At 36.9% G+C, this 26,239-nt stretch overlaps 1 protein-coding gene across 2 annotated transcripts in view; it reads left to right on the forward strand.

Annotated features, from left to right (window-relative positions):
• Window positions 1–26,227, forward strand: part of HIBCH (3-hydroxyisobutyryl-CoA hydrolase) — a 71,911-nt gene extending 45,684 nt beyond the window's left edge. The window contains exons 7-11 of one of the 2 annotated variants that reach the window (XM_049615328.1): window positions 10,362–10,440; window positions 18,350–18,495; window positions 20,574–20,660; window positions 25,285–25,343; window positions 26,034–26,227. In XM_049615328.1, coding sequence (XP_049471285.1) covers window positions 10,362–10,440; window positions 18,350–18,495; window positions 20,574–20,660; window positions 25,285–25,343; window positions 26,034–26,142 — 480 coding nt within the window. In that variant the 3' untranslated portion in view covers window positions 26,143–26,227. The remainder of the gene's footprint in view (window positions 1–10,361; window positions 10,441–18,349; window positions 18,496–20,573; window positions 20,661–25,284; window positions 25,344–26,033) is intronic. The other variant, XM_049615327.1, reaches the window with a different exon arrangement.
• The last annotated feature ends 12 nt before the right edge of the window (window positions 26,228–26,239 follow it).

Here is a 26,239-nt window from a genome sequence, read left to right on the forward strand (position 1 = left end):
ACACACACACCCGGCACTTGGATGTTTAAGGGCAGCCCCACTGGCTTTTAGTTGCACTTCTACCTGCTTTGTTCTCCACACCTGCTAGTCCTGCCCTGATTAAAGTGTTGCCATTGTTTCCACTTTATTTTTGTGCATTTTAAATATCTGCTCTGGTATTCTTTGTTTATAATGAGATGCCTGACTGGGTGATCTAGATCAGGTCCCTGAGACCATTTACAGTTTCCGTTAGCATTCAGATTACAAAGTTGCGTAGGTTTTGAGCAGACTGCCCAAACTCTATTTTTCCTGTAAGCTCTGTGCAGTTTTGTAGAATCTGAGGATTTTTTTCAGAAATTCATTTTCTTAGAGCTGCCTTGTATTGAAAACTTGACAATAGAAAAGATTATGCAAGGAAATGTGACAGAAAGAGTGACAACCAAAGTAAGTCCAGAATGGAATCCTAAAACAAACAAAAAACACCCAATGTTTATTGGCCAGGGGCAGAACAAGGACCCTCTAAAAGGCACTGAATAAAAGGGGTCCAGAAGAGGCAAATTAGAAGAATGGCCTTGTCATGGGAAATTTCAAGTTGGCTACTGTGCCCCAGAAGTCTTTGATAGTTTCTTTGTTTTGTGGTAAAGAGCATATCCTAGGTTCCTCTTGAATGCTGCATTCCCCAGACCTGAAAGTCAGCTGTTTCTCCAAGACAGCTGTGGTTACTTCTAGTAGAAAATGGTAGTTAGCAGTAACAGCCTGGGCACTAGTTAAGTTGATAATTGTTTCTACACTCTTTCAGTGAACAGAACTAAGAATACAGATCTTGTTTTTAAGAGAAGATAGGTCCTGAGTTAATACATCTATTCAAATTTAGATTTTTACTTCTTTGATATTGGTATCTTTTTTATATTAAACATCTTTTTTTTAAATAATGTTAACACCATTACAGATTTGCTGTGTCCTAATACATATACTAGTTTTAGAATAACAATATTGCTAAAGATAAAGCCAGTTGAAATAATTACTCTCTTTCCCCTATACCAAATCTTTTTAGTGACTTGTCTTTTTCGTATTTTTCTAGAGTATTCAACCTGGTTCTCATAGAACCAACTCTTTATTTTTATACTCTTATCAGTTTACAATGAATTTTATTTAAAGCATATACTTACTATACAAGTACGACTGGCATAAACAGACTAGAAATACATATGACTAACATTTCATAAACTCTAAACTCCACAGATCGTAGTATGAAATTGTATCAAAAAGTAGCCAGAGAGTAGTTTTCAGGTGCTAGTTAATATGGACATTAGTTAATATGCTTTACAGAATTAATAGAAATCCTTGGTAAATCAAAGGTCGAGTAAGAGTACTCCTAGTGTAATAATCCTTTTTGTTTAAGTATATGATATAAAGCAGTGGTTTCTTAGAACTTCTTTTTAAACTTCTGTTAAGTGTATAAATATAGCATGAGCTGGGGCTCCTGGGTGACTCAGTCAGTTGGGCATCCTACTCTTGACTTCAGCTAGGTCACGATCCCCGTAGTTGTGGGATCAAGTCCTGCATCAGGCTCTGTGCTGAGGATGGAACTTGCTTAAGATTCTCTCTCTCTCTCACGCTCTCAAAAATAAATAAATAAATGAAATGTGCAATATGTTACAGATACTTATATGTTATAGTTGGACACGTGTACATACATAATTCATAAATATGCGTATATTGAGGAATGTGCTCATTGAGGTAAAAAAAAAACCCTTGAATATTTTTAAGTTATTTCAAATTTATGCTTTAAGGTATGACATGCCAAAATTCATTTATTCCTTAAACTGAAATATAATTGACCTATAACATTGTGTTAGTTTTAGGTGTACTGTGTAATGATTTGGAATGTGTATCTACTGCAAAATGATTACCACAATAATTTAATATCCATCACCACAAATGGTTAACAAAAGTCTTTTTTTTTCTTGTGATGAGACCTTTTAAGATTTACTCTCTTAGCAACTTTCAAGTATCCCTCTGGCTTTTTTACTTAAAGTAAAACTATACCTGAAGAATGGTAGACTGTTAATATCTAAATAAATATTTTTATCTCGATTGTTTGGTTCTGCTGAATATAATTTTCATTCAGAAATAATATGAATTATGCATCCAAAGCAGGGGGAGTTAAAATACATTAACATTATGTAATCAATGTATTAGTACCATTAATACGCAGTACTAGCCTATTAATATTAATGCGAGAAGCATAATAAAGTCTTTGTTTTCACTGTGGAGACTGCTGATCAGACTGCTAATCTAATGCATGTGGTCCCAGAGATACATTATGAAACTTATTGTATATTTATGATATTAACTTTTATACTATAGTGAAGTTATGTACAATGAAAAACCTGTTTGAATTTCTAACAGAAACTTATACCTATTTGAAAGCACTGTTTCAAACCCTGAATGATGATGAGAGAGGACTCTCACATACTCTCCGATACTGTGATGCAGTGTTCATTCTGGGCAGGAGCTTCCTCATTCTCCCTGATTAGAATTTAAATCCATGACTCTTTGTATAAGCATTAGTCACATCATCCCATTGTGTGCCTTTCTCGGTTAGTTGCTTTCTTAACCGGTGGTTGTTGGCTCTGTTTACTCTGTAACATTTAATTTTAATTTTAATTTATTTTTTTAATTAGAAAAGCATTTTTATTGTGAAACAACTTCAAGTTTACGGAAAAGGTGCAATAACAGTACAGAGAACTCCTATGTATTTGTCATATTCCCTGTTATTTCCACATATGTTTATCATTCTCTCTTCCTCTCTTCTGCATCTATCTGTGAAGAATTTTTTTAACCATTTGAGAGAAAGTTAGAGACGTGATAACTATTGTTAAGTTCTTCAGTGCGTATTGCCTAAGAATAAAGACACCAAAATCAAGAAATTTAACACTAATACAATACTATTATCTGGAACATTTCTTTTTCAAGCACCAAATTAAATTGTTCCACATGTGTCCTTGTTTGTTTGTGGAGAGAATAATCTTGCCATTAACATAAATCATGGGGACTACCTGGGTGGCTCAGTCGGTTAAGTGTCCAACTTTGGCTCAGGTCATGATCTCACTGTTCACAAGTTGGATCCATGTGTTAGACTCTGCTGACTGCTCAGAGCCTGGAGCCTCCTTCAGATTCTGTGTCTCCCTCTCTCTCTGCCCCTCCCCTGCTCGCTCTCTGTCTGTCTGTCTGTCTCTCATTCTCAAAAATAAACATAAAAAAATAAATATAATAATGGAATGGTTGACTATATCTTAGGTTAACTTTAAATATTCTTGTAATTATCAATTTTTACAATGTTTTTGTCTCAAATAGTAATATTATCTGGAAATATATAAGTGGTGCTTATTTCTAGTTGCTAATTAACATATTTGCATTGTAAAGAATTTAACTGTGCTTTTTAAGTAATTATAAGATCTTTGTAAAAAGCCTTAAATAAAGCTATGTCAGCTTTTTCCATCTATCAAACAGTCTAAAAACTCATCTATGTCTCTTAATTAAAAAAGTCTTAGATTGCCTAAATTTTGCCTTTAAAGATTATAAAATTTAAATAAGTAATTGTTATTCTTATGGCAGTATGAGTTTGACTACGTTCATATATTGTTTAGTTGTTTTTTGTTTGTCCCTATTAGCATTTTTATACTAGGTTGTAAAAATGGATCAAATTCATTTTACTTTATTAGCACAAGGTGGGCACAGTACTGCAGTGATGATTGTTTACTATTAATAAAAGTAAAAAAGAATGTCCAAGTGCTTGGGACACCATAAATAAAAGGTACAGAAGGGTTAAATGTAAAATAGATACCATACCACCACTAAACTAAAAGACAGTTGGCATATTTTAATAACAAGGTAAATTTTATGACAAACTTATTTGATATAGAAGGACATTTCATAGTTATAGAATGGTTAGCTATAACAAATCCAAATTTGTATGCCCTGTGAATCTGCTGTGTATTGTTTCTCTTTGGTGTTAGTCATGTTGTCCTTTCTTATATGTTGGATTATTTCTAATCAGGGCTAGTTACTTCTAACTGACTATTATTTGAGTCCTAGGATGACATTATCTTCCTTCAAGGAAGATGTGCCTTTGTTTCTAGCAGGTGTCTAGGTTGAGAGCACTAGTAATTCCAATCATCTAGATCCCGTCAGGGATGGAAGGATGTGTAGCTGGGCTTCACTCCAGGTGAGGGCTGGTCTGGATTCAGGTCACCTTAACTCCTAGGGTGTTGCATTGAGGGGCCAAATTTGGCAAGCCCTAAATTCCATTATTTGTTCCCTTAGCAGGTAGGGCTTAGTTCAGTCTGTTAAACTCTGTTCAGATCTTCACCCTCTTAAGATCACTGAAGTCGGATTCTGAAAATTTTATTGACCTTAATCAACTGTAGAAAACTATTTTATAAATATTTATCTAAAAATCTCAGTTTATAACTGAATATGAAGCTGAACTGAGTTATACTTAATGAGTTCCATAACATACAATATGACAGTAGTGTTAAAACTGAGAAACTATGGGAACAAACCCCTGGCTATGAAATAACTCTACTGGTATGATATTGTCAAACATTTTTATGCTAAAAAGTAGAAAGTCCTAAGAGGGGAAATATACAAAACCACAATCTGGAGCAGAAAACAGTTCAGTGTAAGTACATATTACACACACATATTTTTCACGCATACACGTAATTTGAACATTGTGTAATAAACTTGATCCAATTAACATGTATTCAGTAACTGCAGATATGTTCATTTCATGTGTGCATGGGACATTTACCAAAATTGGTCACAGAATTAGTCTTACAGAATTAATTTCAAAGGATTAATCTCCAGACTCTGGCCCCAATAGAATTAAGAAAGCACTCAATAATAATAACTAGAAATTTCTGAATATTTGAAACATACACTTATGGCTGTGTCTTAAGGGTAGGGAAGGATTATTTAAATAATACATAAATGCACCATAAACAAAAATAACACATTTAAAAACTAAGAACTTTGTGCATTCTGAGTCATCAATAAGAGTGAAAAGGCAAACCATGGACTAGAAAATAGCTCCTGGAATGCATATGTCTAGTAAAGGAATCATATCCAGAATGCATAAAGAATTTCTACAATCAATACAAAAATCCAATGGAAAAATGAGCAATAGATGAGAATAGACCTATCACAAAGATATCCAGATAACAAATAAATGTAACAAAACATTCAACTGCATTAATCATCAAGGAAATGCAAATTGAAATAACGATGGAATATTAACATATACTTGTTAAAATAGCTAAAATTATGAAAGACCAATTCAAATATTAGTGAGGATAGGAAATAACAAACTCACTTCTGGTGGAGTACAAAGTTGGTACTAATGCTTTGGAAAATTGTTATTAAAAAAATTTTTTTTTAATGTTTAGTTTTGAGAGAGAGAATGTGAGTGGGGGAGGAGCAGAGAGAGAGGGGGAACACAGAGCCCGACACGGGGCTCAAACCCAAGGACTGTGAGATCATGACCTGAGCTGAAGTTGGATACTCAACTGACTGAGCTACCCACGTACCCTGAAAATTGTTATTTTTTTAAAATTGATTGAATTAGTGTCCTTTGACCCAGTAGTTTTACTCCCTGGTATATATACCCCATCAAAATGTATGCACTTACGCACCAAAAGATATGCATAAGAATGGCATTGAATCATTATTTGCAATAGTCCCAAACTAGAAAACCTAACTGGCTATTTATAGAATAGATCAATAAATTATTCATACAAAGGACTGCTGTACAATGAAAAAAAATTGCTACACACAACATGAACGAATCTCACAGAATGTTGACTAAAAGATAAATAGTATATACTCTATGATCCTATTTATATCAATATAAAACCAGAAAACATAAATCTTACTTTGTTGGAAGGATAGTAGTTGCCTGAAGGATAGAAGGAATAATGAGTTGACAGAGCGCATAAAATAATTTGATAATTTTTATCTGCATTTTCATTACTTGGGTGTGTTCACTTTGGGATAACCCACTGGACCTGTATACTTATCATTTGTTACTATTTGTATACTTTTGAATGTGTATTCTATGTCAAGAAAGTTATTAAAAAACAGAAAACACGCCAATGTGCCTGACCTGAATGAAAGTGAGGAATGTGGAAAATGGTAAAACTCTAAGCTAAAAAGGGACCAAATCACATAGAGCCTTATTGGCCATGAGGAGGAAATTTGGTAATACTTTAATGTGATGGGAAGTCACTGGAGAATTTTGGGCAGGAGAAAACTTTAACTGATTTACATTTATTTAATAAGCTTCCTTGGCTGCTGGGTCGAGAATGGATTATGGCAAGAACAGAAGCAAGACTAGCCCAGGCAGAGATAGTAGTGACTTCAACTTGGCTGTTACAGTGGAGATGTGAACCATGGCCTGATCCAAAGTGTATTTTGAGGTAAGAACTATCTAGACAGGTTCATAGATGAGATTGGGAGATCAGAAAGAAAGAGGATGATGCTGAGGTTTTTGGCCTGACCAGCTGGGTGAATGGTGGTGCTATCTACTGAGGGAGCCACTCATTTAAGGAGATTTATCTCTCAATTTATTTCTCAATAAATCAAGAGATTTATTTCTGATGTATGAACATTGAGAAAAATACTAGAGCTTCAAATGGAGATGTGAAATAGGTGGCTAGGTATGCAATTCTAGAGAAATCAGGATGGAGAGATAATTTAAGTCATTAGTGTTATGGTGCTTAAATTCCTGGGGCTCTTGGAAGAGATCACCTAGGGAACAAATGTAGAAAGGAGAGTACAGGTAAAGTGGAACAGAGGAAAGACATCTGATCATGGGGGGGGGGGGAGAGGGCAGATCAACATTTTGGTGTCAAGGAGAAGAACAAGAACAATTAATGAGACACAAGGAAAACCAGGAGAGTGATGGTATCTCAAAGTCAAGTTAAGTGTTTCCTGATGTAGGGACTAAACAGCTCTGCCAAATGCTACAGATACAATCCAGTTAGATGAAATGAGATTTGACTAGTGGGTTTGGAAGCATGCAGGGGGAGTATTTGAGAAGAGTCAGGAATAAGAATGATATCTTACATTTGGGGAATAAATCTGTACAGTATAACCATTAATCCAATAAAATTTGAAGACTTTGAAGCCTTTTTAGTTTGGCAAAGGAGTTTAAAAAGTATATAACGTAAATTTTTAAAGATTCAAGGGAGGGCTTATTGTAAACAACCTATAATGGATTCTTTTATATAAGATACAAAATTTAGATATGAATCTGCCATGTAGTTGCTATATCCCTTTGAACATTGATCAGCATTTATATTTGTAGTATCTCTAAGCGAGGTGGCTTGCATTTTCCCAGCTTTCCTCTTAATTGAAAGGCTTTTAAAATTGGCTCTTAATGGTACTTATGGCAAGGATCTCTTATTCTGAAAGCTTGTCATTTTTAATTTTTTCTAAAATCTTGAAGTGTTTGATTTCATTCATTGTTTTTTCAGCTATGGGTGAAACAAAAGGTATCATGTAACAGCAAGATAAAGCACTGAATCAATGAGTACAGGATCTGTAGTTTCTAGATCAAAGAATATGGGTCTCATAAATTTCTTTCTCTGTTGATATCAAGAGGTAGATAAGGCCCTTTATAGAGAAGTTGGGCTGTTAGGTGGTTCTCTTGCCAAGTAAGGAGGATTTCAGGAGATAGAATGGAAATGACTAGTCAGGGATGAGCTCTGTTAGCAGGAAAAAGGGCACAAGGCAGCTTATACTGTGTGATGCTGAAGCTTGACGGGATGTAGATCTGGTTCTAATAAAAAATGTGGTGAGAGACTTTTTTAATTGAAAACATGGACTTAATGAAACAGATGCAGAAAAGAGGAGCAGTTGTTAGACAAGCACAGCGATTACACAGGAATCCATAGACAAAATCTGTAGCGTAGCTTGCCTTCCTAAAAACTGAACTGCAAGTGTGGACTTGAGGCAAATTTAAGTAGTATGTTTGTCATTTTTTCTCTCCAACTGTCTCCGCTGCTTTTTGTATGTTTGCTTTGTTCTCTGTGCTGTACAGGCTGCATGCAGCCTTCTCCATGTATTTGTCTTCACCCTATGTAGTTTCTGCTTTAACTTGGCTCACATGTCTTCGGCTCAAATTTCAAATGACCTTTAAGCTTTGGCTGTCATCAACTCACAGCTGCCCACCATTTTTTAGTTTAAATACCTGACAGTGAGAATCTTGTCTAATGCACTTTTCTTTCTCCCCCTTTGCTCCATGGGCCATACAGTTCTGATGTAAGGCGCCTCAATTGGGTGCCCATCCCTAGTTCAGCCACCGCTCAGGGAAGGGCAAAGTCTCTGGGAAGAGAAGTTTCCCATAGAGAAAGGGCAGCAATGGGGCAGGTAGTATTCTTCTTTAGTATGTTTTGCTCACTTTAAAATTATATGATTAATTGAAATTGTAAAGGCTTGGAATTTTGGAGGAATGGCACGAAGGCCCTGTGGCTGGTGGAATAAGCACAGCAAGTGTGACGGGAGATGAGGTCAGAGGTGAGCTGGGCCGTACTATGTATACCTTGCATGCCATGGATCAGTTTGAAGTGCGTGTGTGTGCCTCATATAAATATTCATGTTTGTTCAAATATGTGTTAGAGATACACAGGGAAAATATCTGAAGGGTTACATACCAAATTAATAACTTTATCTGGAAAAAAGAGAGGAGACTAGGATTGGGGCTATGGTCAGGGGATATAGTCCTTGCTATTTGTGGAATTCAGGGTTAATTAAAAGAGGTAGGAGGCAATAACCAGAGGAGTATGGTTTGAAACAGGGTCAGTCAGTGAGGCCTGGAGATCTACCTACTATGCAACCCGAGAGGGAGGCAGTTCTGAGTCTGGGGACTCAACAAAGTCCAAAAACTGGGAGTCCATTCCAACTCTAAGTTCTTAGCAAGACATTCCTGAACACTGATAACTGTCATCTACAATGTGATAAACTGAAGTGGGGAGTAGAATATGAAGCAAGGACTTTTAAAATAGTATAATAAATTATTAATGAAACTAGTAATGTTCTATTTTCATTAAAATTTATAAGATTGTGATCTTAGAATACATACAATTGAATTTGGATCAGTGTTGTCAGTTGACTGTGTCATGATAGAATACCTATAACAATGATGTTCACCTGTACAAAGAGTATCGAACATTGTAGATTTAACTTATAAATGTTGACACCAAAAGATGTAGGTGGTGGCTGAAGAATTATATTCACTTCCGTGTTTATTAGCATGGTTTTCTAAAATTTAAGCTTAGCATACAGAACATAAAATTTATAAGAAATTGCATGTGTTTTTGAGTGTTTTCTTAAAACTGAGTATGATAACACTTCAAAGAGTTGAAGAAATTGTAATGAAAGATTAGAAGAACCAGATAGAGGTGAGGCCCTTTCTGTTTAGTTAATGCTTATAGAACTCTTAAGTGCCTGGCATTGTTCCACATACTTTGTATGTTTTAACTCCTTTAATACTGTGATGATGAAGAGTACACTGGTTAAAAAGAACCAAGAATGAGAAGAACTAAAACAATCTAACAGAAATTCTGAATAATGTAAAAAGAACACAACATAGGAAATGTGTGTATAGTGTGAGCACTGACATGAACTGGATACTTAGTCATTACATGTATACCTCTTATTTCATTGTATTCAAATATGTTTTTTCAAATATGTTTATTCAAAGATGACTATTAAGTTTGCCCTTTTCAGTGACATTCAACAAATCAGAGACTTTCGGCCAGATCTTATTTTCTAAAACTTGTGTTCAGTAATCATTTTTAAAAGTTGTATAGTTGGCCATTAAATGTCGTATCTGATAAAAAACAGTGTTGCCAATATTCTGAAATACACAATAAATGAAACCATGAAATAGGTGAATGAATAAAATGTGTTAATATTCTATTTAAAGCTATTGAAATTAGCTAGAATAACTTGGTTGTGCTCCTCTGATGAATGGTCCCGCCAGCAGCAGCACTCCGTGGTTCTGGGAAGAGTCACTGTTCTGTAATGCTGTATCTGATTTGAAATGAGAGGGAATGGGGGAAGAGGGCATGAAACATAGCAAAAAATACTGATTGAAAACAAATCTATTCCGCATATCACGGCTACCCATATATTTTTTGTCCAGTAAGTTCTCCTGAAATTATGTGTTTCGGGGTTTTCCTCCAGTGTATCCCCTAAAAGAAATTCTTGTGGAATATAATTTACTTGGTTTAAAATGTTTGTGTGTATATGAATCTATGTTTGTTTGTTTGTTTTTCAGCATTTTAAAACAACTTTTTGCCTTATTTTCCTAGGGAGTTGGTGTCTCAGTTCATGGGCAATTCCGAGTGGCTACTGAGAAGTCTCTCTTTGCAATGCCAGAAACAGCAATCGGTAAAAACCTCCAAATTTTTCATAATCATTTTTAGAATTATCTTTTGATATGTTTCAGATTACACTGCTGTTAAAGGAATTGATGGAATCTTGTTGAGATAACAGCAATGAATGAGCTCTTTAAGAACTTAGAATAGGAAGATGCCTGGAAGTTGTATTAGCTCCGTAATTGTATCTGAAAACACGCAAGCAAGAATATTTAATTGGCAGCACTAACAAATTGTAGTTAATTTTAGGTAAAGTATTACTAGGGGAAAATAGTCTTATATTCGCATCTATGATCCTTTTTGAAATTTTTGTATATGATATGAAATATAGATAGAAGGTCTAGGTCAAGTTTTATTATTTTACCTATAGACATGTAGTCATTCACACACTGCATTTGAAGAAAGCTATTGTTTCTCCACTGATGGCTTCTGTATCTTTATATATATTCTATTGATGCCAACCCCACCCTGCCTTTTTTTTTTTTTTTAATTTGGGAGAGAGAGCACATGTGCCTGTGAGCAGGGAAGGGGGAGAGGGTATTATAAACAGGCCCCATGCTCAGCTCAGAGCCCGACTCGGGGCTCAATCCCACGACCCTGGGATCATGGCCTGAGCCAAAATCAAGAGTTGACACCTAACCAACTGAACCACCCAGGCGCCCCTACACTGTCTTGATTGTTGTTGCTTTATAAAGAAGTTAGGTAGTGATAACTGACTAAGCCATCCAGTCACCCCAACTTTTGCTTTTTTTTAATTATAATGTCTTGGCTTGGGTCTCTTTGGGTTCATCTTGTTTGGGATTCTTTGATTCTTGGACCTGGATGTCTGTTTCTTTCCCCAGGTTAGGGAAGTTTTCAGCCATCAATTCCTCAAATTAGTTTTCTACCCCTTTCTCTCTCTCTTCTCCTTCTGGGGCCCCTATAATGTGAATATTTGTATACTTGATATTTTCCTAGAAGTCCCTAAATCCACCCTCATTTTTTAAAATTCTTCTTTCTTGGGGCGCCTGAGTGGTTCAGTCGGTTAAGCACCCAACTTTGGCTCACATCATGATCTCACGGTTCATGAGTTCGAGCCCTGCCTCGGGCTCTGTGCTGACAGCTCAGAGCCTGGAGCCTGCTTCGGATTCCGTGTCTACCTCTCTCTATCTATCCCTCCCCTACTTGTGCTCTCTCTTTCTCTCTTTCTCTCTCTCTCTCTCAAAAATAAACATTAAAATTTTTTTTAAAATATATGTAAAAAAATAAAATAAAATTCTTTTTTCTTTTTGCTGTTCTGATTAGGTAGTTTCTACTCTGCCAGATGCTGACCTGTTCTCTATATCATTTCAGTTATTCTTCAGCTTTGGTTCCTATATTTTCTAACTCTGTGTTGAAGTTTGTTCATTCTTGAGTTCAGTGAGTGTCTTTATGACCATTACTTTGAACTCTTTATCAGGTAAATTACTTATCTCTGTTTCATTAAGGTCCCTCCCCCACCCCAGGATTTTATCTTCTTTTGTCTGGAACATACTCCTGTGTCTCCTCCTCTTGTTTGACTGTGTGTGTGTGTGTGTGTGTGTGTGTGTGTGTGTGTCCTGTGAATTAGAATAGCTACCTCCCTCTTTTAGTCTTGAAGAAGTGGCCATGAGTTAGGAGCATCCTCTGTGTAGACTGGTATGTCTGGCACCTTTGGCTGGTTGGAGTGGAGCAGACATGGGCCAGGAGTGTGCTGCTCTGGGGTTACCTTGGCAGGACAGCTGGGGCTGTGGTGGGCACCTTCAGGGGACAGCCGGAGTTGTTGTGGGCTAGGAACCTGGGACTTGCTAGGGCAGCCCTAAGTTGACTAGAGTGCCTGGACCCTGCTCCCATCTGCACTATGAAGCTGGAGGGGGCATATAAAATGTGGTGCTTGCTGGCACATCTGACCCCAGAGAGTTCCAGCAGTTCCCTGCCTATTTGGTGGATGCCTTAGGGTTACTAGTGGATTAACAGCTATGTTTCGTTTTGTATTGTTTTGTTTTGTTTTGCTGTGCCCAGTATTGGCAAATCTATGCAGGGGCCCCTCCGTGACATCCCTTCTTTCGTCAAGTTATCACATTGGGAGTGGTGTTCCTGTGGTTACTATGTCTCTGTCTCTTCTACTCTTATGTATGTGGTTCCCCCTATCATTTTTTGTGCAGAAGCTGTTAAATCAGTTCTCGGTTCTTTTTCTGCAAGAATTGCTCTATATTTAGATTTAGATCTGGTATCTCTGTGGAAGAAGGCAAATTCAGGTTCTTCCTAAGCCACCATCTTGGACTGCCATCTGAAATACAATTGATTCTATACTGACTTTGTGTTCTGCAAACTTGCTAAACTCATTATTTCTAGTAGAATTTTTTTTGTAGGCTGTATTAGATTTTTTTTTAATTTTTTTTAACGTTTATTTATTTTTGAGACAGAGAGAGACAGAGCATGAACAGGGGAGGGTCAGAGAGAGGGAGACACAGAATCTGAAACAGGCTCCAGGCTCTGAGCTGTCAGCACAGAGCCCGACACGGGGCCCGAACTCACGGACCGCGAAATCATGACCTGAGCCGAAGTCGGCTGCTTAACCGACTGAGCCACCCAGGTGCCCCTGTATTAGATTTTTTGTATAAATAATTATACCATTTACAAATAAAGCCAGTTTTACATTTTCCTTTCCAATCTGGATAGTATTTATTTACTTATTTGTTTTTTGCACTGGATAGAACCTCCAATACAATGTTGAATAGAAGTGTTGAGTGTGGGTATTCCTGCCTTGTTCTTGGTCTTAGGGAAAACATCCAGTCCTTCAAGTAGGAGGTTAGGTATAAGTTTTTCATTAGGTACACTTTATCAGGTGTCCTTTATCAGCAATTCCTAAATTGCTGAGTGTTTTTATTAGGAATGGATTTTGGATCTCTAGAGCCAAAACTTTTTCTGCATTAGTTGAGATGATTATTGATTTTTCCTTTTTAGTTTGTTAGTGGTGAATTACTTTGATTGTTTTTTCATTAAACTAACCCTGCATCACTAGGATAAATCTCAGTCTGATATGATGTGTTATACTTTTTATATGTTTTTAGGTTTGGTATACTAAAATTTTATTTGGAATTTTTACATCTCTGTTCATGAAAGACATTGGTCTGTGATTTTCGTGTAATGTCCTTGTTTTGTTTTGGTATGAGGGTAATGCTGGCCTCATTTTCTCAAAGAGTTTATGTAGAATTAGTATAATTTTTTTGTATCTTTGGTAGAATTCATCAGTGAAGCCATTGAGGCCTGAATTTTTCTCTGTGAGAAGATTTTTGACTGCAGTTTCAAAGTATTTAATAGATGTAGGGCTATTCAGATTATCTATTTCTTGCAAAAGCTTTAGTACAGTGGATCTTATAAGGAATTTGTCCAGTTTATGAGCATAAAGTTTTTTATAACATTCCCTTACCTTTTTAGGATTTTGTAGACTATAGTGCTTGATATTAGTAATTTGTGTCTTCTCATTTTTTTTCTGATCATTCTAATTAGAGGTTTATTTATTGGTCTCAGAAATCATCTTTTTTATTTCATTTTCTATTTTCTTGTTTTCTGATTTTATCCTATTTTCTTTCTTTTACTCCTTTGGGTTTCATCTCTTCTTTCTCTAATCTCCTAAGGTGAAAGCTGAAGCCAGCGATTTGACTCCTGGGATACAATTTTATTCTATTCTGATTTTTAAATTTCACTACTTTAAAGATGTTGTTGCATTGCTGTCTTGTTTATGTTTCCCATGAGAAATCTGCTTTCCTCATCTTTGTTCCTCTGTAAGTGTGCTTTTATTATCTCTGGCTGCTCTTAAGATTTTCTACTTATCATTTGTTTGGGGCTAAATGATTATAATGTGCTGTGGTGTATTTTTCATCTTATGCTTGTGTTTCTTGAGCTTAGATTTATAGTTTTTGTTGAATTTTCCAAAGTTGGCATTATTTCTTCAAGTATTTTTCTTTCCCCCACTCCCTTTACAGGAACTCCATTTAAACTTATGTTAAACTCATTAACGTATTGTTTACTTTGAAAGCTTTTCATTTTTTCATTTAAATAGTTCCTATTCCTGTGTCTTCAAGTTCACTAATCTTTTACTAAGTGTAATTTGCTTTAATTCCCATTCAGATATTTTTCTATTTATACATTCATCTTGGTTTTTATCTCTGTAAGTATCATTTATGTCTTTTTTATATCTTCTGTTTCTACTTAACTTTTTGAACCTATAAGATATACTTATCCTGTGTTAATGTTCTTGTTTGCTAATTCTTATGTTTATTATGTCAATTCTGTGTCAATTTTGATTGTTTTATCACCTCATTATAGGTAGTATTTTCCTGCTTTTTAAATGCCTTGCAATTTTCTTTAAGTTTATTTATATTGAGAGAGAGAGAAAGCACATGTGCATGCCAGGGGAGGGGCAGAGAGAGGGGGAGAGAGAGAATCCCAAGTGGAGCCCTATTTGGGACTCAAACTCATGAACTGTGAGATCATGACTTGAATCAAAACCAAGAATCAACTGCTTAACCATTTGAGTTACCCAGGCACCCCAATGTCTTGTATTTTTTTTATTGGATTCTTGACATTAAAAACATTTTTTTAATGTTTATTTTTGAGAGAGAGAGAGCATGGGCAGGAGAGGGGCAGAGAGGGAGGGAGACACAGAATCTGAAGCAGGCTTCAGGCTCTGAGCTGTTAGCAAAGAGCCCAACACAGAGCTTGAACTTGGGAATGGTGAGATCATGACCTGAGCTGAAGTTGGACACTCAACCGACTGAGCCACCCAGGTGCCCCTGACTACTTTACTTTATAACCACTGTTCTTATTTCACAGATGAAATATTTTCTTCTTATCTGAACCATAATTGTTTTAACAATTAGTCTTTCTTCCATTCCTTCCTCGATGCTGACTTTTACAACCCCCTTCTCTCTCCCTTTTGTCTTTTCATGAAGGGTTTCCCTCCCTTCTGTGCCTCTGCCATTTTATCTCCCCCAATTCACATACAGGCACCTCAATCCTGCCAAGCTGTCTCCCTCCAACTGTGGAGATCCTTCTGCCACTCTGCAGATCCACTTCCTGGGTGTTACAAGTGATCTGACCTTAGTACAGCTGTGATGGAGGGATGAGGAAAATCCCGGTCACTCCACTTCTCCACCATAACTCCCTTTGTCTGATTTACATTTTAATACCATCATTCTACTTTAAGGATAATGGATTATAGGGTTACAAGAGCAGTAGCAGGGAGACTTGTTAGGAGGTCATTATATTAATCTAGAGCTATGCTGTATAATATTATAGCTACTGGCCACATATGGCTATTTAAATATAAATTAAATTAAAATAAATTTAGTTCATTAGTCACACCAGCCACATTTCAAGTGTTTAATAGCCACATTCTGTCTAGTGCCTGCCATATTGGATAGCATAGATTATAGAATATTTTCATCATCACAGAAAATTCTATTGGATAGCACAGGTCTAGAAGAGGGTGATTTTGACTTGGGATAGTATGGAACTATATGTTGGAATAAAATAGATTTGAAAAATGTTTTGGAGTGAACTGGCTTACTCATGTGATGAATCAGGAGTAATTCCAAGGTGTTTAGCTTGTGTGGCTGGATGGATGAGGCTGATTAGGGAAGGAGCCATGTAGTTAGAGGGTTTTGGGAATCATATTGTGTTTTTGCCATGTTATATTTGAGGTGCTTATTATCCATGTGCTTATGTCTAGAATGCAGATCTAAAGAGTTTCCTATTCAAGGGAAAAGGCATAAGTTAGATATATAGATTTGGAAGCGTATTGGTCTGTTAGGGCTGCAGTAACAATACTACAGACTGGTGATGTAAACAACATTTACTTTTCACAGTGCTGGAGGCTGGAAGTCTAAGACCAAGGTAATGGAAGGTTTGGTTTCACCTGAGGCTTCTCTCCTTAGCTTCTGGATAGCTGCCTTCTTGCTGTGTCCTCACATGGCCTTTCCTGTGTGTCTGTGCTTCTAGTGCTGTTGTCTTCTTCTTATAAAGATCAGTTGTACTGGATTAGGGCCTAGCATTATAACCTCATTTAACTTTATCTTTTTAGAGGGCCTATATCCAAACTGTCACATGGGGGGGGGGGTCAAGTCTTCAGTTTAAAAATTTTGTGGGGGACACAGTTCAGTCCATAACAGGGACTTAAGAGCATACAGATGTTATCTAGAGCCAAAAGTGCTGAGGAAATATGTGTGTAGGGAGGTAGGGATAGCCTAAGGTCAAGCCTAGGCATAGCAGCATGTAGAGGTCAAGCAAGGGAAGTGGACCCGGCAGTAGGGGATGGAAAGGAGCAGCCACTGAGGCAGGGGCAAAAAGAGAGAATGTGTTACCCTGGAGCAGAGGAAAGTACTTCAGGACAAAGTATTTTTTCACTTGTGAAGCGTGCTGCTGAGGCTGTGGGGAAGGTAGTATATGGTGTAGAATGTATGTAGAGTATAGAATGTTGGGGAACTGAAAGAAGAACAGAGTGGCTGGAATGTAGTGAGTGAGTATAGTAAGAGTTGTATTTGAAAAAGTGGTTGGGGGCCTTGAAGACTTTGAAAGTGTTAGTTTTAATCTAAGAGGGATAGACTTTCTGGAAGAGTTATGGAAGAGTTTTAAGCAGTAGAAGGCAAAACATGATCAAGATTTGTGTAATTAAAAAGATCACTCTGGTGGGGTGCCTGGGTGTTAGTTGGGCATCTGACTTCAGCTCAGGTCATGATCTCACAGTTGTGGGTTCGGGCCCCACATCAGGCTCTGTGCTGACAGCTCAGAGCCTGGAGTCTGTGTCAGATTCTGTGTCTCCTTATCTCTGCCCCTTCCCTGCTTGCTCTCTGTCTTTCTCTCTCTCTCTCTCTCTCAAAAATAAACAAACATTAAAAAATTAAAAAAAAAAAATCACTCTGGCCATTCTTTGTAGGGAGAACTTTCTGGAGGAGGAATCAATAGGTCATAGTCACTGGTGGGTGCTAAAGGGGTGGTTATGAGAAGAAGGTGTCCAGGCTGGATGGCTGTGTGCTTGCTTTATTGAGGTGAGTGATATTGGAAGGGAGATGATGGCAGTTGGGGGAACTCATGAATTCCCTTTTAGACCTTTTTTATTTGAGATGCTAAGAGATATTTAGAGTAGAATGGTAATTCTTTCAAGTCTAAGAACTTTTTTGTCAAGTAGAATTGAGAAGAATTTGAATGCCTGTGTTCTAGTCTCAACTTGAATAAATGAAGCAATCTTAGAATAGATACATGGATTATAAAACTAGAGGGTCACAGTTATTTAAGGAGCTCTTAAATACCAAAAAGTACTGGCAAATATTTGCATATATGCTACTTTCAGTCATTTTTAATAAGGAATTTTTAATAAGGGAATTAAAAAAAAGATGGCTAAGAAAAGAGTTACTGCAAGTGATTTTGTTAGGTGTAAACTTGTTCTTCGTAGGATTAAAGGTTATGGCATCACTTTAAATATCTTGAATATTATATCATTGACTAATGGAATAGACTATGACTTAAATGATAATGAATTGTCACATAATATTGGATTATGCATATTTTTTCTTTGCTTATCATTTGGAAAGAAAGTATTCTTTCGGTTTTTACTATTTCAGAGATGATCAAAAATAGGAAACTTTAGGTAGTATTTATTGAGTACTACTTATATATAGAAAATTATGCTGTCAAATACTTTGACTTGTATGGCAGTAAGATGTGAAAATTTTGAAAAAAACCTCAAGTTAGCACAATTTAATAGCAAGTCTTTTGTGATTTTGATTGCATTGGATAGTACTTAGTTTAGTAATATTTTTAGTATAGATTCAAATTCTGGAGAGAGATGGCCATCTGATCTCAAAGAGTTACATTCTTTTTTTTCATTTGAGTCGATATCTCTTTCCATTATTTTATTACAGGACTCTTCCCTGATGTGGGTGGAGGTTATTTCTTGCCACGACTTCAAGGAAAACTTGGTTACTTCCTTGCATTAACAGGATTCAGACTGAAAGGAAGAGATGTGTATACAGCAGGAATTGCGACACATTTTGTGGATTCTGAAAAGGTAATTGCTTGGATGATTGCATTTTGTGTTGTTAGAATAATTCCTATTGTACACGGAGGCATTATGAGTGGTTGAGATCACAGGCTTTTGGTTAGACATGGGTCTGAATCCAGGATCTGCCGCTTAAAGCTGTGTGACCTTTGAGACAGTATTTAAGCTCTCTAATCATGTTTCCTTATGTGCAAAATGGAGAGAATTGTATCTGGATTCAGGGCTGTTTTGCCTGACACCGTCAGTGCCTAATTTTTAATGAATACTTACACTTTGGTAAAAAATAACCCACACCTTCTTTAAGAAAACCTAATATATAAAGATTTAAATTTATATATAAAAAGATAGGCTTTTATAAAAACATTTTTGAAAGGTCTTCTCAATTGTGAGTTTCCTTACCAGTGCATTTAAGGGTTCCATTTGTAAAATAGTCTTAAAAACTTTTCTAAAGGGTATCTGTTGCAAGGGACACATGTTGCTTATCTGTCTCTTCTTTTTAACAATGTGGCCAATTTTCTTAGCACAGTATAGCATAGTGGCAAAGAACTGCAGACAGACAGCTTGAGTTTAAATCTTAGGTTGAATTTAGCTTCTTTATCACCCAGTTTTCTCATTTCCAAATGGGGATGGCAGTTTCTACCATAGTAGTTGAATCTCTTTGTGGTAAATGTAAGAGAAAATCCAATTCAATGTGGTTTTGCCTCAGAATTCCCAGTAAGAGATTTGGGATTTATTCTGCTTCAACTGGCTTAGCTCACTCTCATTGAACTTGCTTATATCACCCTTGAACCCGAAAGTGGGTTAGCCTGTATCAACTAGCCCACCTTGCTAATGTGCTCCATTAATGTGTTCCATTTCTGGAACTATGGGGTGAACTTAGCTTTCCAGGATGCACATAGGTCTCTAAATGAATATCTGATCTTGAAGGAGATGTTTTGGGATAGGAGAAGGAATATTATAAAAAAGTACAAAGTACAGGGGCATCTGGGTGGCTCAGTCGGTTGAGTGTCCAACTTTGGCTCAGGTCATGATCTCGCGGTCCGTGAGTTTGAGCCCTGCGTCGGGCTCTGTGCTGACAGCTCAGAGCCTGGAGTGTGCTTCGGATTCTGTGTCTCCCTCTCTCTCTGCCCCTAACCCACTCGCATTCTGTCTCTGTCTCTCTCAAAAATAAATAAACATTAAGAAAAAAATATATAAAGTACACAAAGTTGAAAATTGTTTCCCGTACACTGTTAGGAGGGCCTTCTATCACATTTGCTTGAAGTTTCAGATCTTTCTCCATGTTATGGGCATCCACAGTCACATTGAGTAGGGGGCGGTCCCATTCTTCTCTTTAGGTGTAATAGGAAGCAAACATAGGAGTCCATTATCTCTTCTGGAGGGACAATCTTGAATAGAGCGGAATTTAGTTAAGGATGGGAGACAGTGCTAATGCACAACCTATTCCCTTCTCTGTCATACAGAGAAAGTACTCAGTGGATTGAAAGGAGGGAAAACTTACTTATAAGAAGGGACTGGAAGTTTTCCCACAGAGGTTGCAGTTCAGCTAAGCCTTAAGATGAGTTTTGTCAGGAAAGGCATTCTGGATAGAGAAAATATGTAATGAGCAAGGTCATGGGCAGGAAAGCATTTGGTATGTTTTGGAAACAATAAAAAGTCCCATTTGTTGACCTTAGAACAGGTATGTGAGGGATATAGATGCAGAGTTAAGTGTGGCTGTATGGTATAGCTGTGCATTGACTATAGTAGCCATTAGTCACATGTGGCAATTTTAGTTAAAATTTGTAATTCAGATCTTTGGTTGCAATACTACATTTCAAGTGTCTAATAGCCAGAGAGAAACAAAGATGAATGTCTCTCTTTCTCCTCTTTATTTTCTTCCATCTTTATCCAATTCCTTGCAAGGTATGTGCTGTGTGGGAATGTGTGTGCATTCAACTTCAGAGAAAATTTCCTTCACTGATTCAGCTGAAGAGAGCACATCATAATTTTAAGACAAGTATTTTTAAAAAGAATATAAGGTTTCTAAAAAAAAAGTCTGTTTCTTTTGGGTTTCAAGTGTTTTCTTTTTTTTTTTCCTCTTTTAGTTGGGCATGTTAGAAGAAGATTTGATAGCCCTAAAATCACCTTCAAAAGAAAATATTGCGGATGTCTTAGAAGCTTACCATACAAAGGTAATCTTTCAGTATTCTAACTTCAGATTTTAATTCATGGGGAAGAGGGAGTGATTGAACAATTAGCAGTTGGTGGATATAAATATGCTGAGATTAATTTTCTTTAAAGCTTGATGGAAGGATCACTGCTTCACAATTGTTAGGATAGTCATCTGAGAAGACGACTTCTTTGCTGCACTTATCTTCTCATTGCTGGTGAATATCAGTGCCTAACCTTGTGATTGGCCCTTGCAAGGGCTTTTTACAATGCACTGTGACATGTCTGTAATGGATGGTTCAGTGTTGACCCTGTTGAGCTGCTGAAGTGAAACTCTGGTACATATCTAAATATAATAATAAAATATATCGCAGTGTCACTTGTAATTCTTATGTTATTTAACTTTCTTTTAAGAGCCAAAACTCTCTAAAAATGTTATATGACTTTTTATTAAACTTGATGGGTTGAATACATACTCCCTTCTAAAACCCCACTTAATTGTAATGAAGGAATAAAAAAGGTGCAAATCCACAAAGAACAGAAAAGGAGAAAGTGGCAGGCATGAGATGTCAATATTTTGGAAGGCTGAAAACAGAAGGATGAGGGCAGCTACTTTAAATTTATTTATTTATTTATTTATTATTTATTTATTTATTTATTTATTTAACACTTATTTATTTTTGAGACAGAGAACGTGGACGGGGGAGGGGCAGAGAGAGAGAGAGAGGGAGACACAGAATCTGAAACAGGCTCCAGGCTCTGAGCTGTCAGGACAGAGCCCGATGCGGGGCTCGAACTCATGAACCTCAAGATCATGACCTGAGCCGAAGTCGGACGCTTAACTGACTGAGCCACCCAGGCACCCCTAGGGGGCAGCTACTTTAGATTTGAGAACACTGAAGTCTTATCTTTCAGTGGGGGAAGGCAGTAAGAAGCAAGCCAGTTCTTGCTGTGTATGCTCTGTAAGGTACCAGGGTCCTCTGAAGACTGGGGTGTGGAGATGGACAGAAAAAACAAGAGGATCCCTTCAAATTTTTATAAGGAGCAGTTAGGCCTCCAGAAGTCTTCCTCCTGTAGCAGCAACTAACCTTTCATAGCCTGACTGAAGATTGGAAATTTACTCCTTAGATCAAATCAAACAGACCTTGCTGACTGAGGGAAAGGAGCAGGTTCTTCCAAAAAAAAAAAAAAAAAAAAAAAAAGCATAACATAGTGAATAGGAATACCCCTAGCCTATTCTTCTAGTTAGCTTCCAAACTATTAAATATCCTCTATCTTAGTTTGGGCAGCTATAATAAAAACACCATTAAGTTTGATGGCTTAAACAATAGAAACTTATTTCTCACAGTTCTGGAGGCTGGAAATTCCAAAGATTTGGTGTCAGTTAAATTCTTGGTGAGGACCCTCTTCCTGGTTTGCAGATGACCTCCTTCTTGCTGTGTCCTTACACAGCAAAGTGAACTCTCTCAGGTCTCTTCTTATAAGGATGCTAATCCCATCATGAGGGCTCCACCCTCTTGACCTAATTATCTCCCAAAGGCACCATCTCCAAATACCATCACTTTGGGGATTAAAGTTTCAGCATGAATTTTGGGGTGACACAAACATTCGGTCAATGGCACCATCCCACTTCCAAGCAGTACATTTGAAGAAAAAGAAAAAAACCTATAGATGTTGCCACTTGAGGACTGTCCCCCCCCCCCCCCCCACCTCCGCCTCCACAAAACATCCAGGTCTTTGCCTGATATCTGTAATGCTTCAGACAATTGATAATCCTATAACTACGATTGACTTTACACATAAAGCTACTTAATTGTAATACTTCACACTAAAATTTTTTAGGCTAAGTGTAAAAACAAAGAAGGTACTTGAAACAAGCAGACAATGCAGGGAGGAGAAAGAGAAAGAGGGAGGAAGGAAAGGAAGAAAAACTATAACTGTTAAAACTTTTATGGTTCTGATAAGAGGAAAATATTTCATCTGTGAAATAAGAACAGAAGTTATAAAGTAAAAGTATTCAGGGACGTCTGGGTGTCTCAGTTGGTTGAGCAGGTCATTATCTTGTGGTTGAGAGTTCGAGCCCCGCATTAGGCTCTGTGCTGACAGCTCAGAGCCTGGGGCCTGCTTCAGATTCTGTGTCTCCCTCTCTCTGCCGCTCCCCCACTCATGCTCTGTCTCTCTCTCTCTCTCAAAAATAAAAATTAAAAATTAAAGTAATAAAATAAAGTAGTCAAAGAATAAAAGAGAAGTGTGATTAACAAAAGGGAAAAACTCCACAACAGATTAGATTAAAATTGAAGGTTGAAGAAAATTGTAACAAGACAGAAAGGTTAATAACATGGAAAATGAAGAGAAAGGAAGATTAGAGGTATTATTCCAGGAGGTCTAATATCTTATTATTAGGAATTCATAACAGAGAAGTGAGAGGGGAGGAAATCTTTAGAAAAATAGTATAAGAATTTTATCCAGAACTCAAGAACATGAATATGGATTCACAGAGCCCCTGAATGTTCAGTGCTATGACTGTGAACACAGAGCACATGAGGATTTCACCAGATTTTTGTCAAAGCATTTGACAGTCTCTCATGTTGGGTAAATATAGCATGAATTATAGTGTGTGGGAGTTGAAGGGCCTTATCAAACAGTTCTGTTAAATTTGAGGGTATTAGTCTATAAATAAAGTCATGTTGGCCTTTTTCAGTTTTTTAGAATTTTCCCCAGTGAATTGGATGAGACTGTTGACAGCATTTTGATCAAATTGACTTGAAACTAAGAAAAAAAATTAGGTGAAAGAATATGGATTAAAAAATCACTCCCTGTGTTTTCCTTTACTCTCCCACTACTACCACATTCATAACACTTTTGACACCAAATGTGTGTGCACACATCAAGCAATTCTCTGCAACACCAGATGGATGTCCAGTAGTTAGTTTTAATCCTAATGCTGTCTACCTGGAGTTAGCATCAGATACCACACCCTAATGTCTCAGTCCCACAAAACTGACCCCATTTCAGATGCCAGTCACAAGTCCCAACTTGTCACTTCTGACTGGTTAGCCATAAATTGGGGTTCTCATGACCCCTTCCTTGGGTTTGATAATTTGCCAGAATTTCTCATAGAACTCAGGGAAACAGTGTTTTTGGTTTATTATAAAGGATACAGTAAAAGATACGAATGAATAGTCTAGTAAATGGTACACAGGGCAAGGTCTAGAAGGGTCTCAAGCCCAGGAGCTTCTGTCCCAGTGAGGTTGGGGTGTACCACTCTGCCCGCTTGGAGATGTGTTCACTAACCTGGAAGCTCTCCATCCTATTGGATTTTTTGGAGGCTTTATTACGTAGTCACTGTTGATTAAACTATTGGCCATTGGTGACTGAACTCAGTCCACAACCTCTTTCCCCTCACTGGAGATGGAGGGAAGTGGTAGTAGTGTGGGGGAGGGACTTTCAGTCTCACCCTCTAATCACTGGTTGGTTTCCCTGGAAGTCAGCTCCTTTCTTTTCCAAAAGTCCCCTCATTAACTTGAACTCTAGTGTGGTCGGAAGGGGCTTGTTATGAATAACAAAAGACCCATTTCACCTTTATTTTAGGAACCCAGGACAAAAGACCAAATACTACAAAACGATGCCCTGTTTAGAGAAATTCCAAGGTTTGGGGGAGCTAAGAGCCAGCAACAAAGAACAAGTGTATGGGCAAAGACTAAATATGTATTTTTTATATTTTTTTAAGATTTTATTTTTAAGTAATCTCTACCTCCAAGTTAGGGCTCACACCCACAACTCCAAAATCAAGAGTCACATGCTCTACTGACTGAGCCAGCTGGTTGCCCTTGTATTTCTTATTTTAAATCACAGGATCACAATAGAGATAAGTGAAAATTTTGAATTTCCATCCAAAGTACCAAATTTATAAAGTATAGCACGGGAGAAATGTAGCCTACAATGGGACTGGTTTAAAAAAAAAATAGCAGCATAATAGAACTGCCTGAAAACTAACTCAGGCTTAGTCTTATTAGTAAAAGTGTTGTACCCAGAACAAACAAGGATATGTGGAGCCCTGCTATACTTTGCTATGACCCAGTCATACCTGTAGCTAATGTAGAAGGACTGGACCTGGTTTGTGAGGGAACACGAAACTGTTCTGTGTGAGAAGAGAGGTGGAAGTAGGATTAACTAGCACTATAAACAGGAAAGGACTAGTTTGGTCCAGAATAAAAAAAAAAAAATCCTAATTGTTCAATCATTTGTGAGTTCCTTCCTGAGGTACTGTTTTCTGTCCCTGGAGGTCAGCGCTACAGAGATAACAGTCATGTTGTAGGAATTTCCATACCAAATGGAAATTTGGACAGGATGATTTCTCAGGTCCCTTAAAATGCTTAATTCATTGACATATTTTAATGATGATGTAGCATATATAATGAATTCTACATAAAAATACAAGAACATATTTTGCCTTTCACACTTTTAAGGCCTGCTCTGGAAAAATACAGTCTGGATTTTTAGTTATTTATGAGCTTGTTGGATATAATTTGACTGAAAGTGATAATCTGACTCAAAGTGTATTATTAAATTTGATGACATTTTAAAGGATTTTTAGAAGATTTGGGTTACTTCAAGTTAATTATGAGATTTTTTTTTCCCAAACAGTCCAAGATTGATCAAGACAAGTCTTTTATACTTGAGGAACACATGGACAAAATAAACAGGTACTTAAAGAGAGGTCTTAGTATATTTGTTCTTTTGGAAGAACTGTATTAAATTGAATTTGCTAACATTATTACATTGTGTTTGGAAATGCACTGAATTCTGAGATTAGATAGCATAGTGCTTTTATTTTCACTTTTTAAAGTAGCTTCTTGCTTACTCTTTCAGAGGGATTAAATCCATATACTTTATCATGCTGATTCATTTTAGTGCAAAACATCTTTTTTTAATGGGAAAGAGGCTAGAAAATAACAATCGAATTATCTTTTATTTTTGTAAAGTCATTTTTTACAGAGTTCTTATGAAGCTGATCAGCCAAGAATTTTTTTGTGCAGTGATTTGAGAGATTGACAGACTGGCTTAAGGAACATAAGAGGAGGAAAATTACTGGAAAATAAGACATCTACCTCTAATTTTAGAAGCATCAGTTTTTCACAGTTACAATATTTATTTACATATAATAGACGCAAGAAAGCAAAAAAAAGAAAAATTTGGCTTTGTGTTGAATTAATGAAAGCAGACTGCAAACACCCAGAGAAGCAGTGTGTTATTTCATCATCCTGTAAAGTATCTTGGAAATTTTTTCATTATTGAAATGCAGTTTGGGGAAAGCCTGTGTTTATATTCATTGCTATTTTGGAAAGAAGAAATTGCTTGCAGATTGGTGAAATCATGTGTTTCCTTTTTTATAGTTGCTTCTCAGCCAATACTGTGGAACAGATTATTGAAAATTTACAGCAAGATGGTTCATCTTTTGCCTTAGAACAGTTGAAGGTAATATATGGATCATTTCTGCTCTGAGTGTGGTGGATTTTGTGATAGGGAAACCTCCTTGAAGGGCACCAGAGCTCTGTGGTGGTGACACTGCACAGTTTTTGTTTTTTTTTTTTTTTTTTTT

The sequence above is a fragment of the Panthera uncia genome (assembly GCF_023721935.1).
Source record: "Panthera uncia isolate 11264 chromosome C1 unlocalized genomic scaffold, Puncia_PCG_1.0 HiC_scaffold_3, whole genome shotgun sequence".
Taxonomy (NCBI): Eukaryota; Metazoa; Chordata; class Mammalia; order Carnivora; family Felidae; genus Panthera; species Panthera uncia.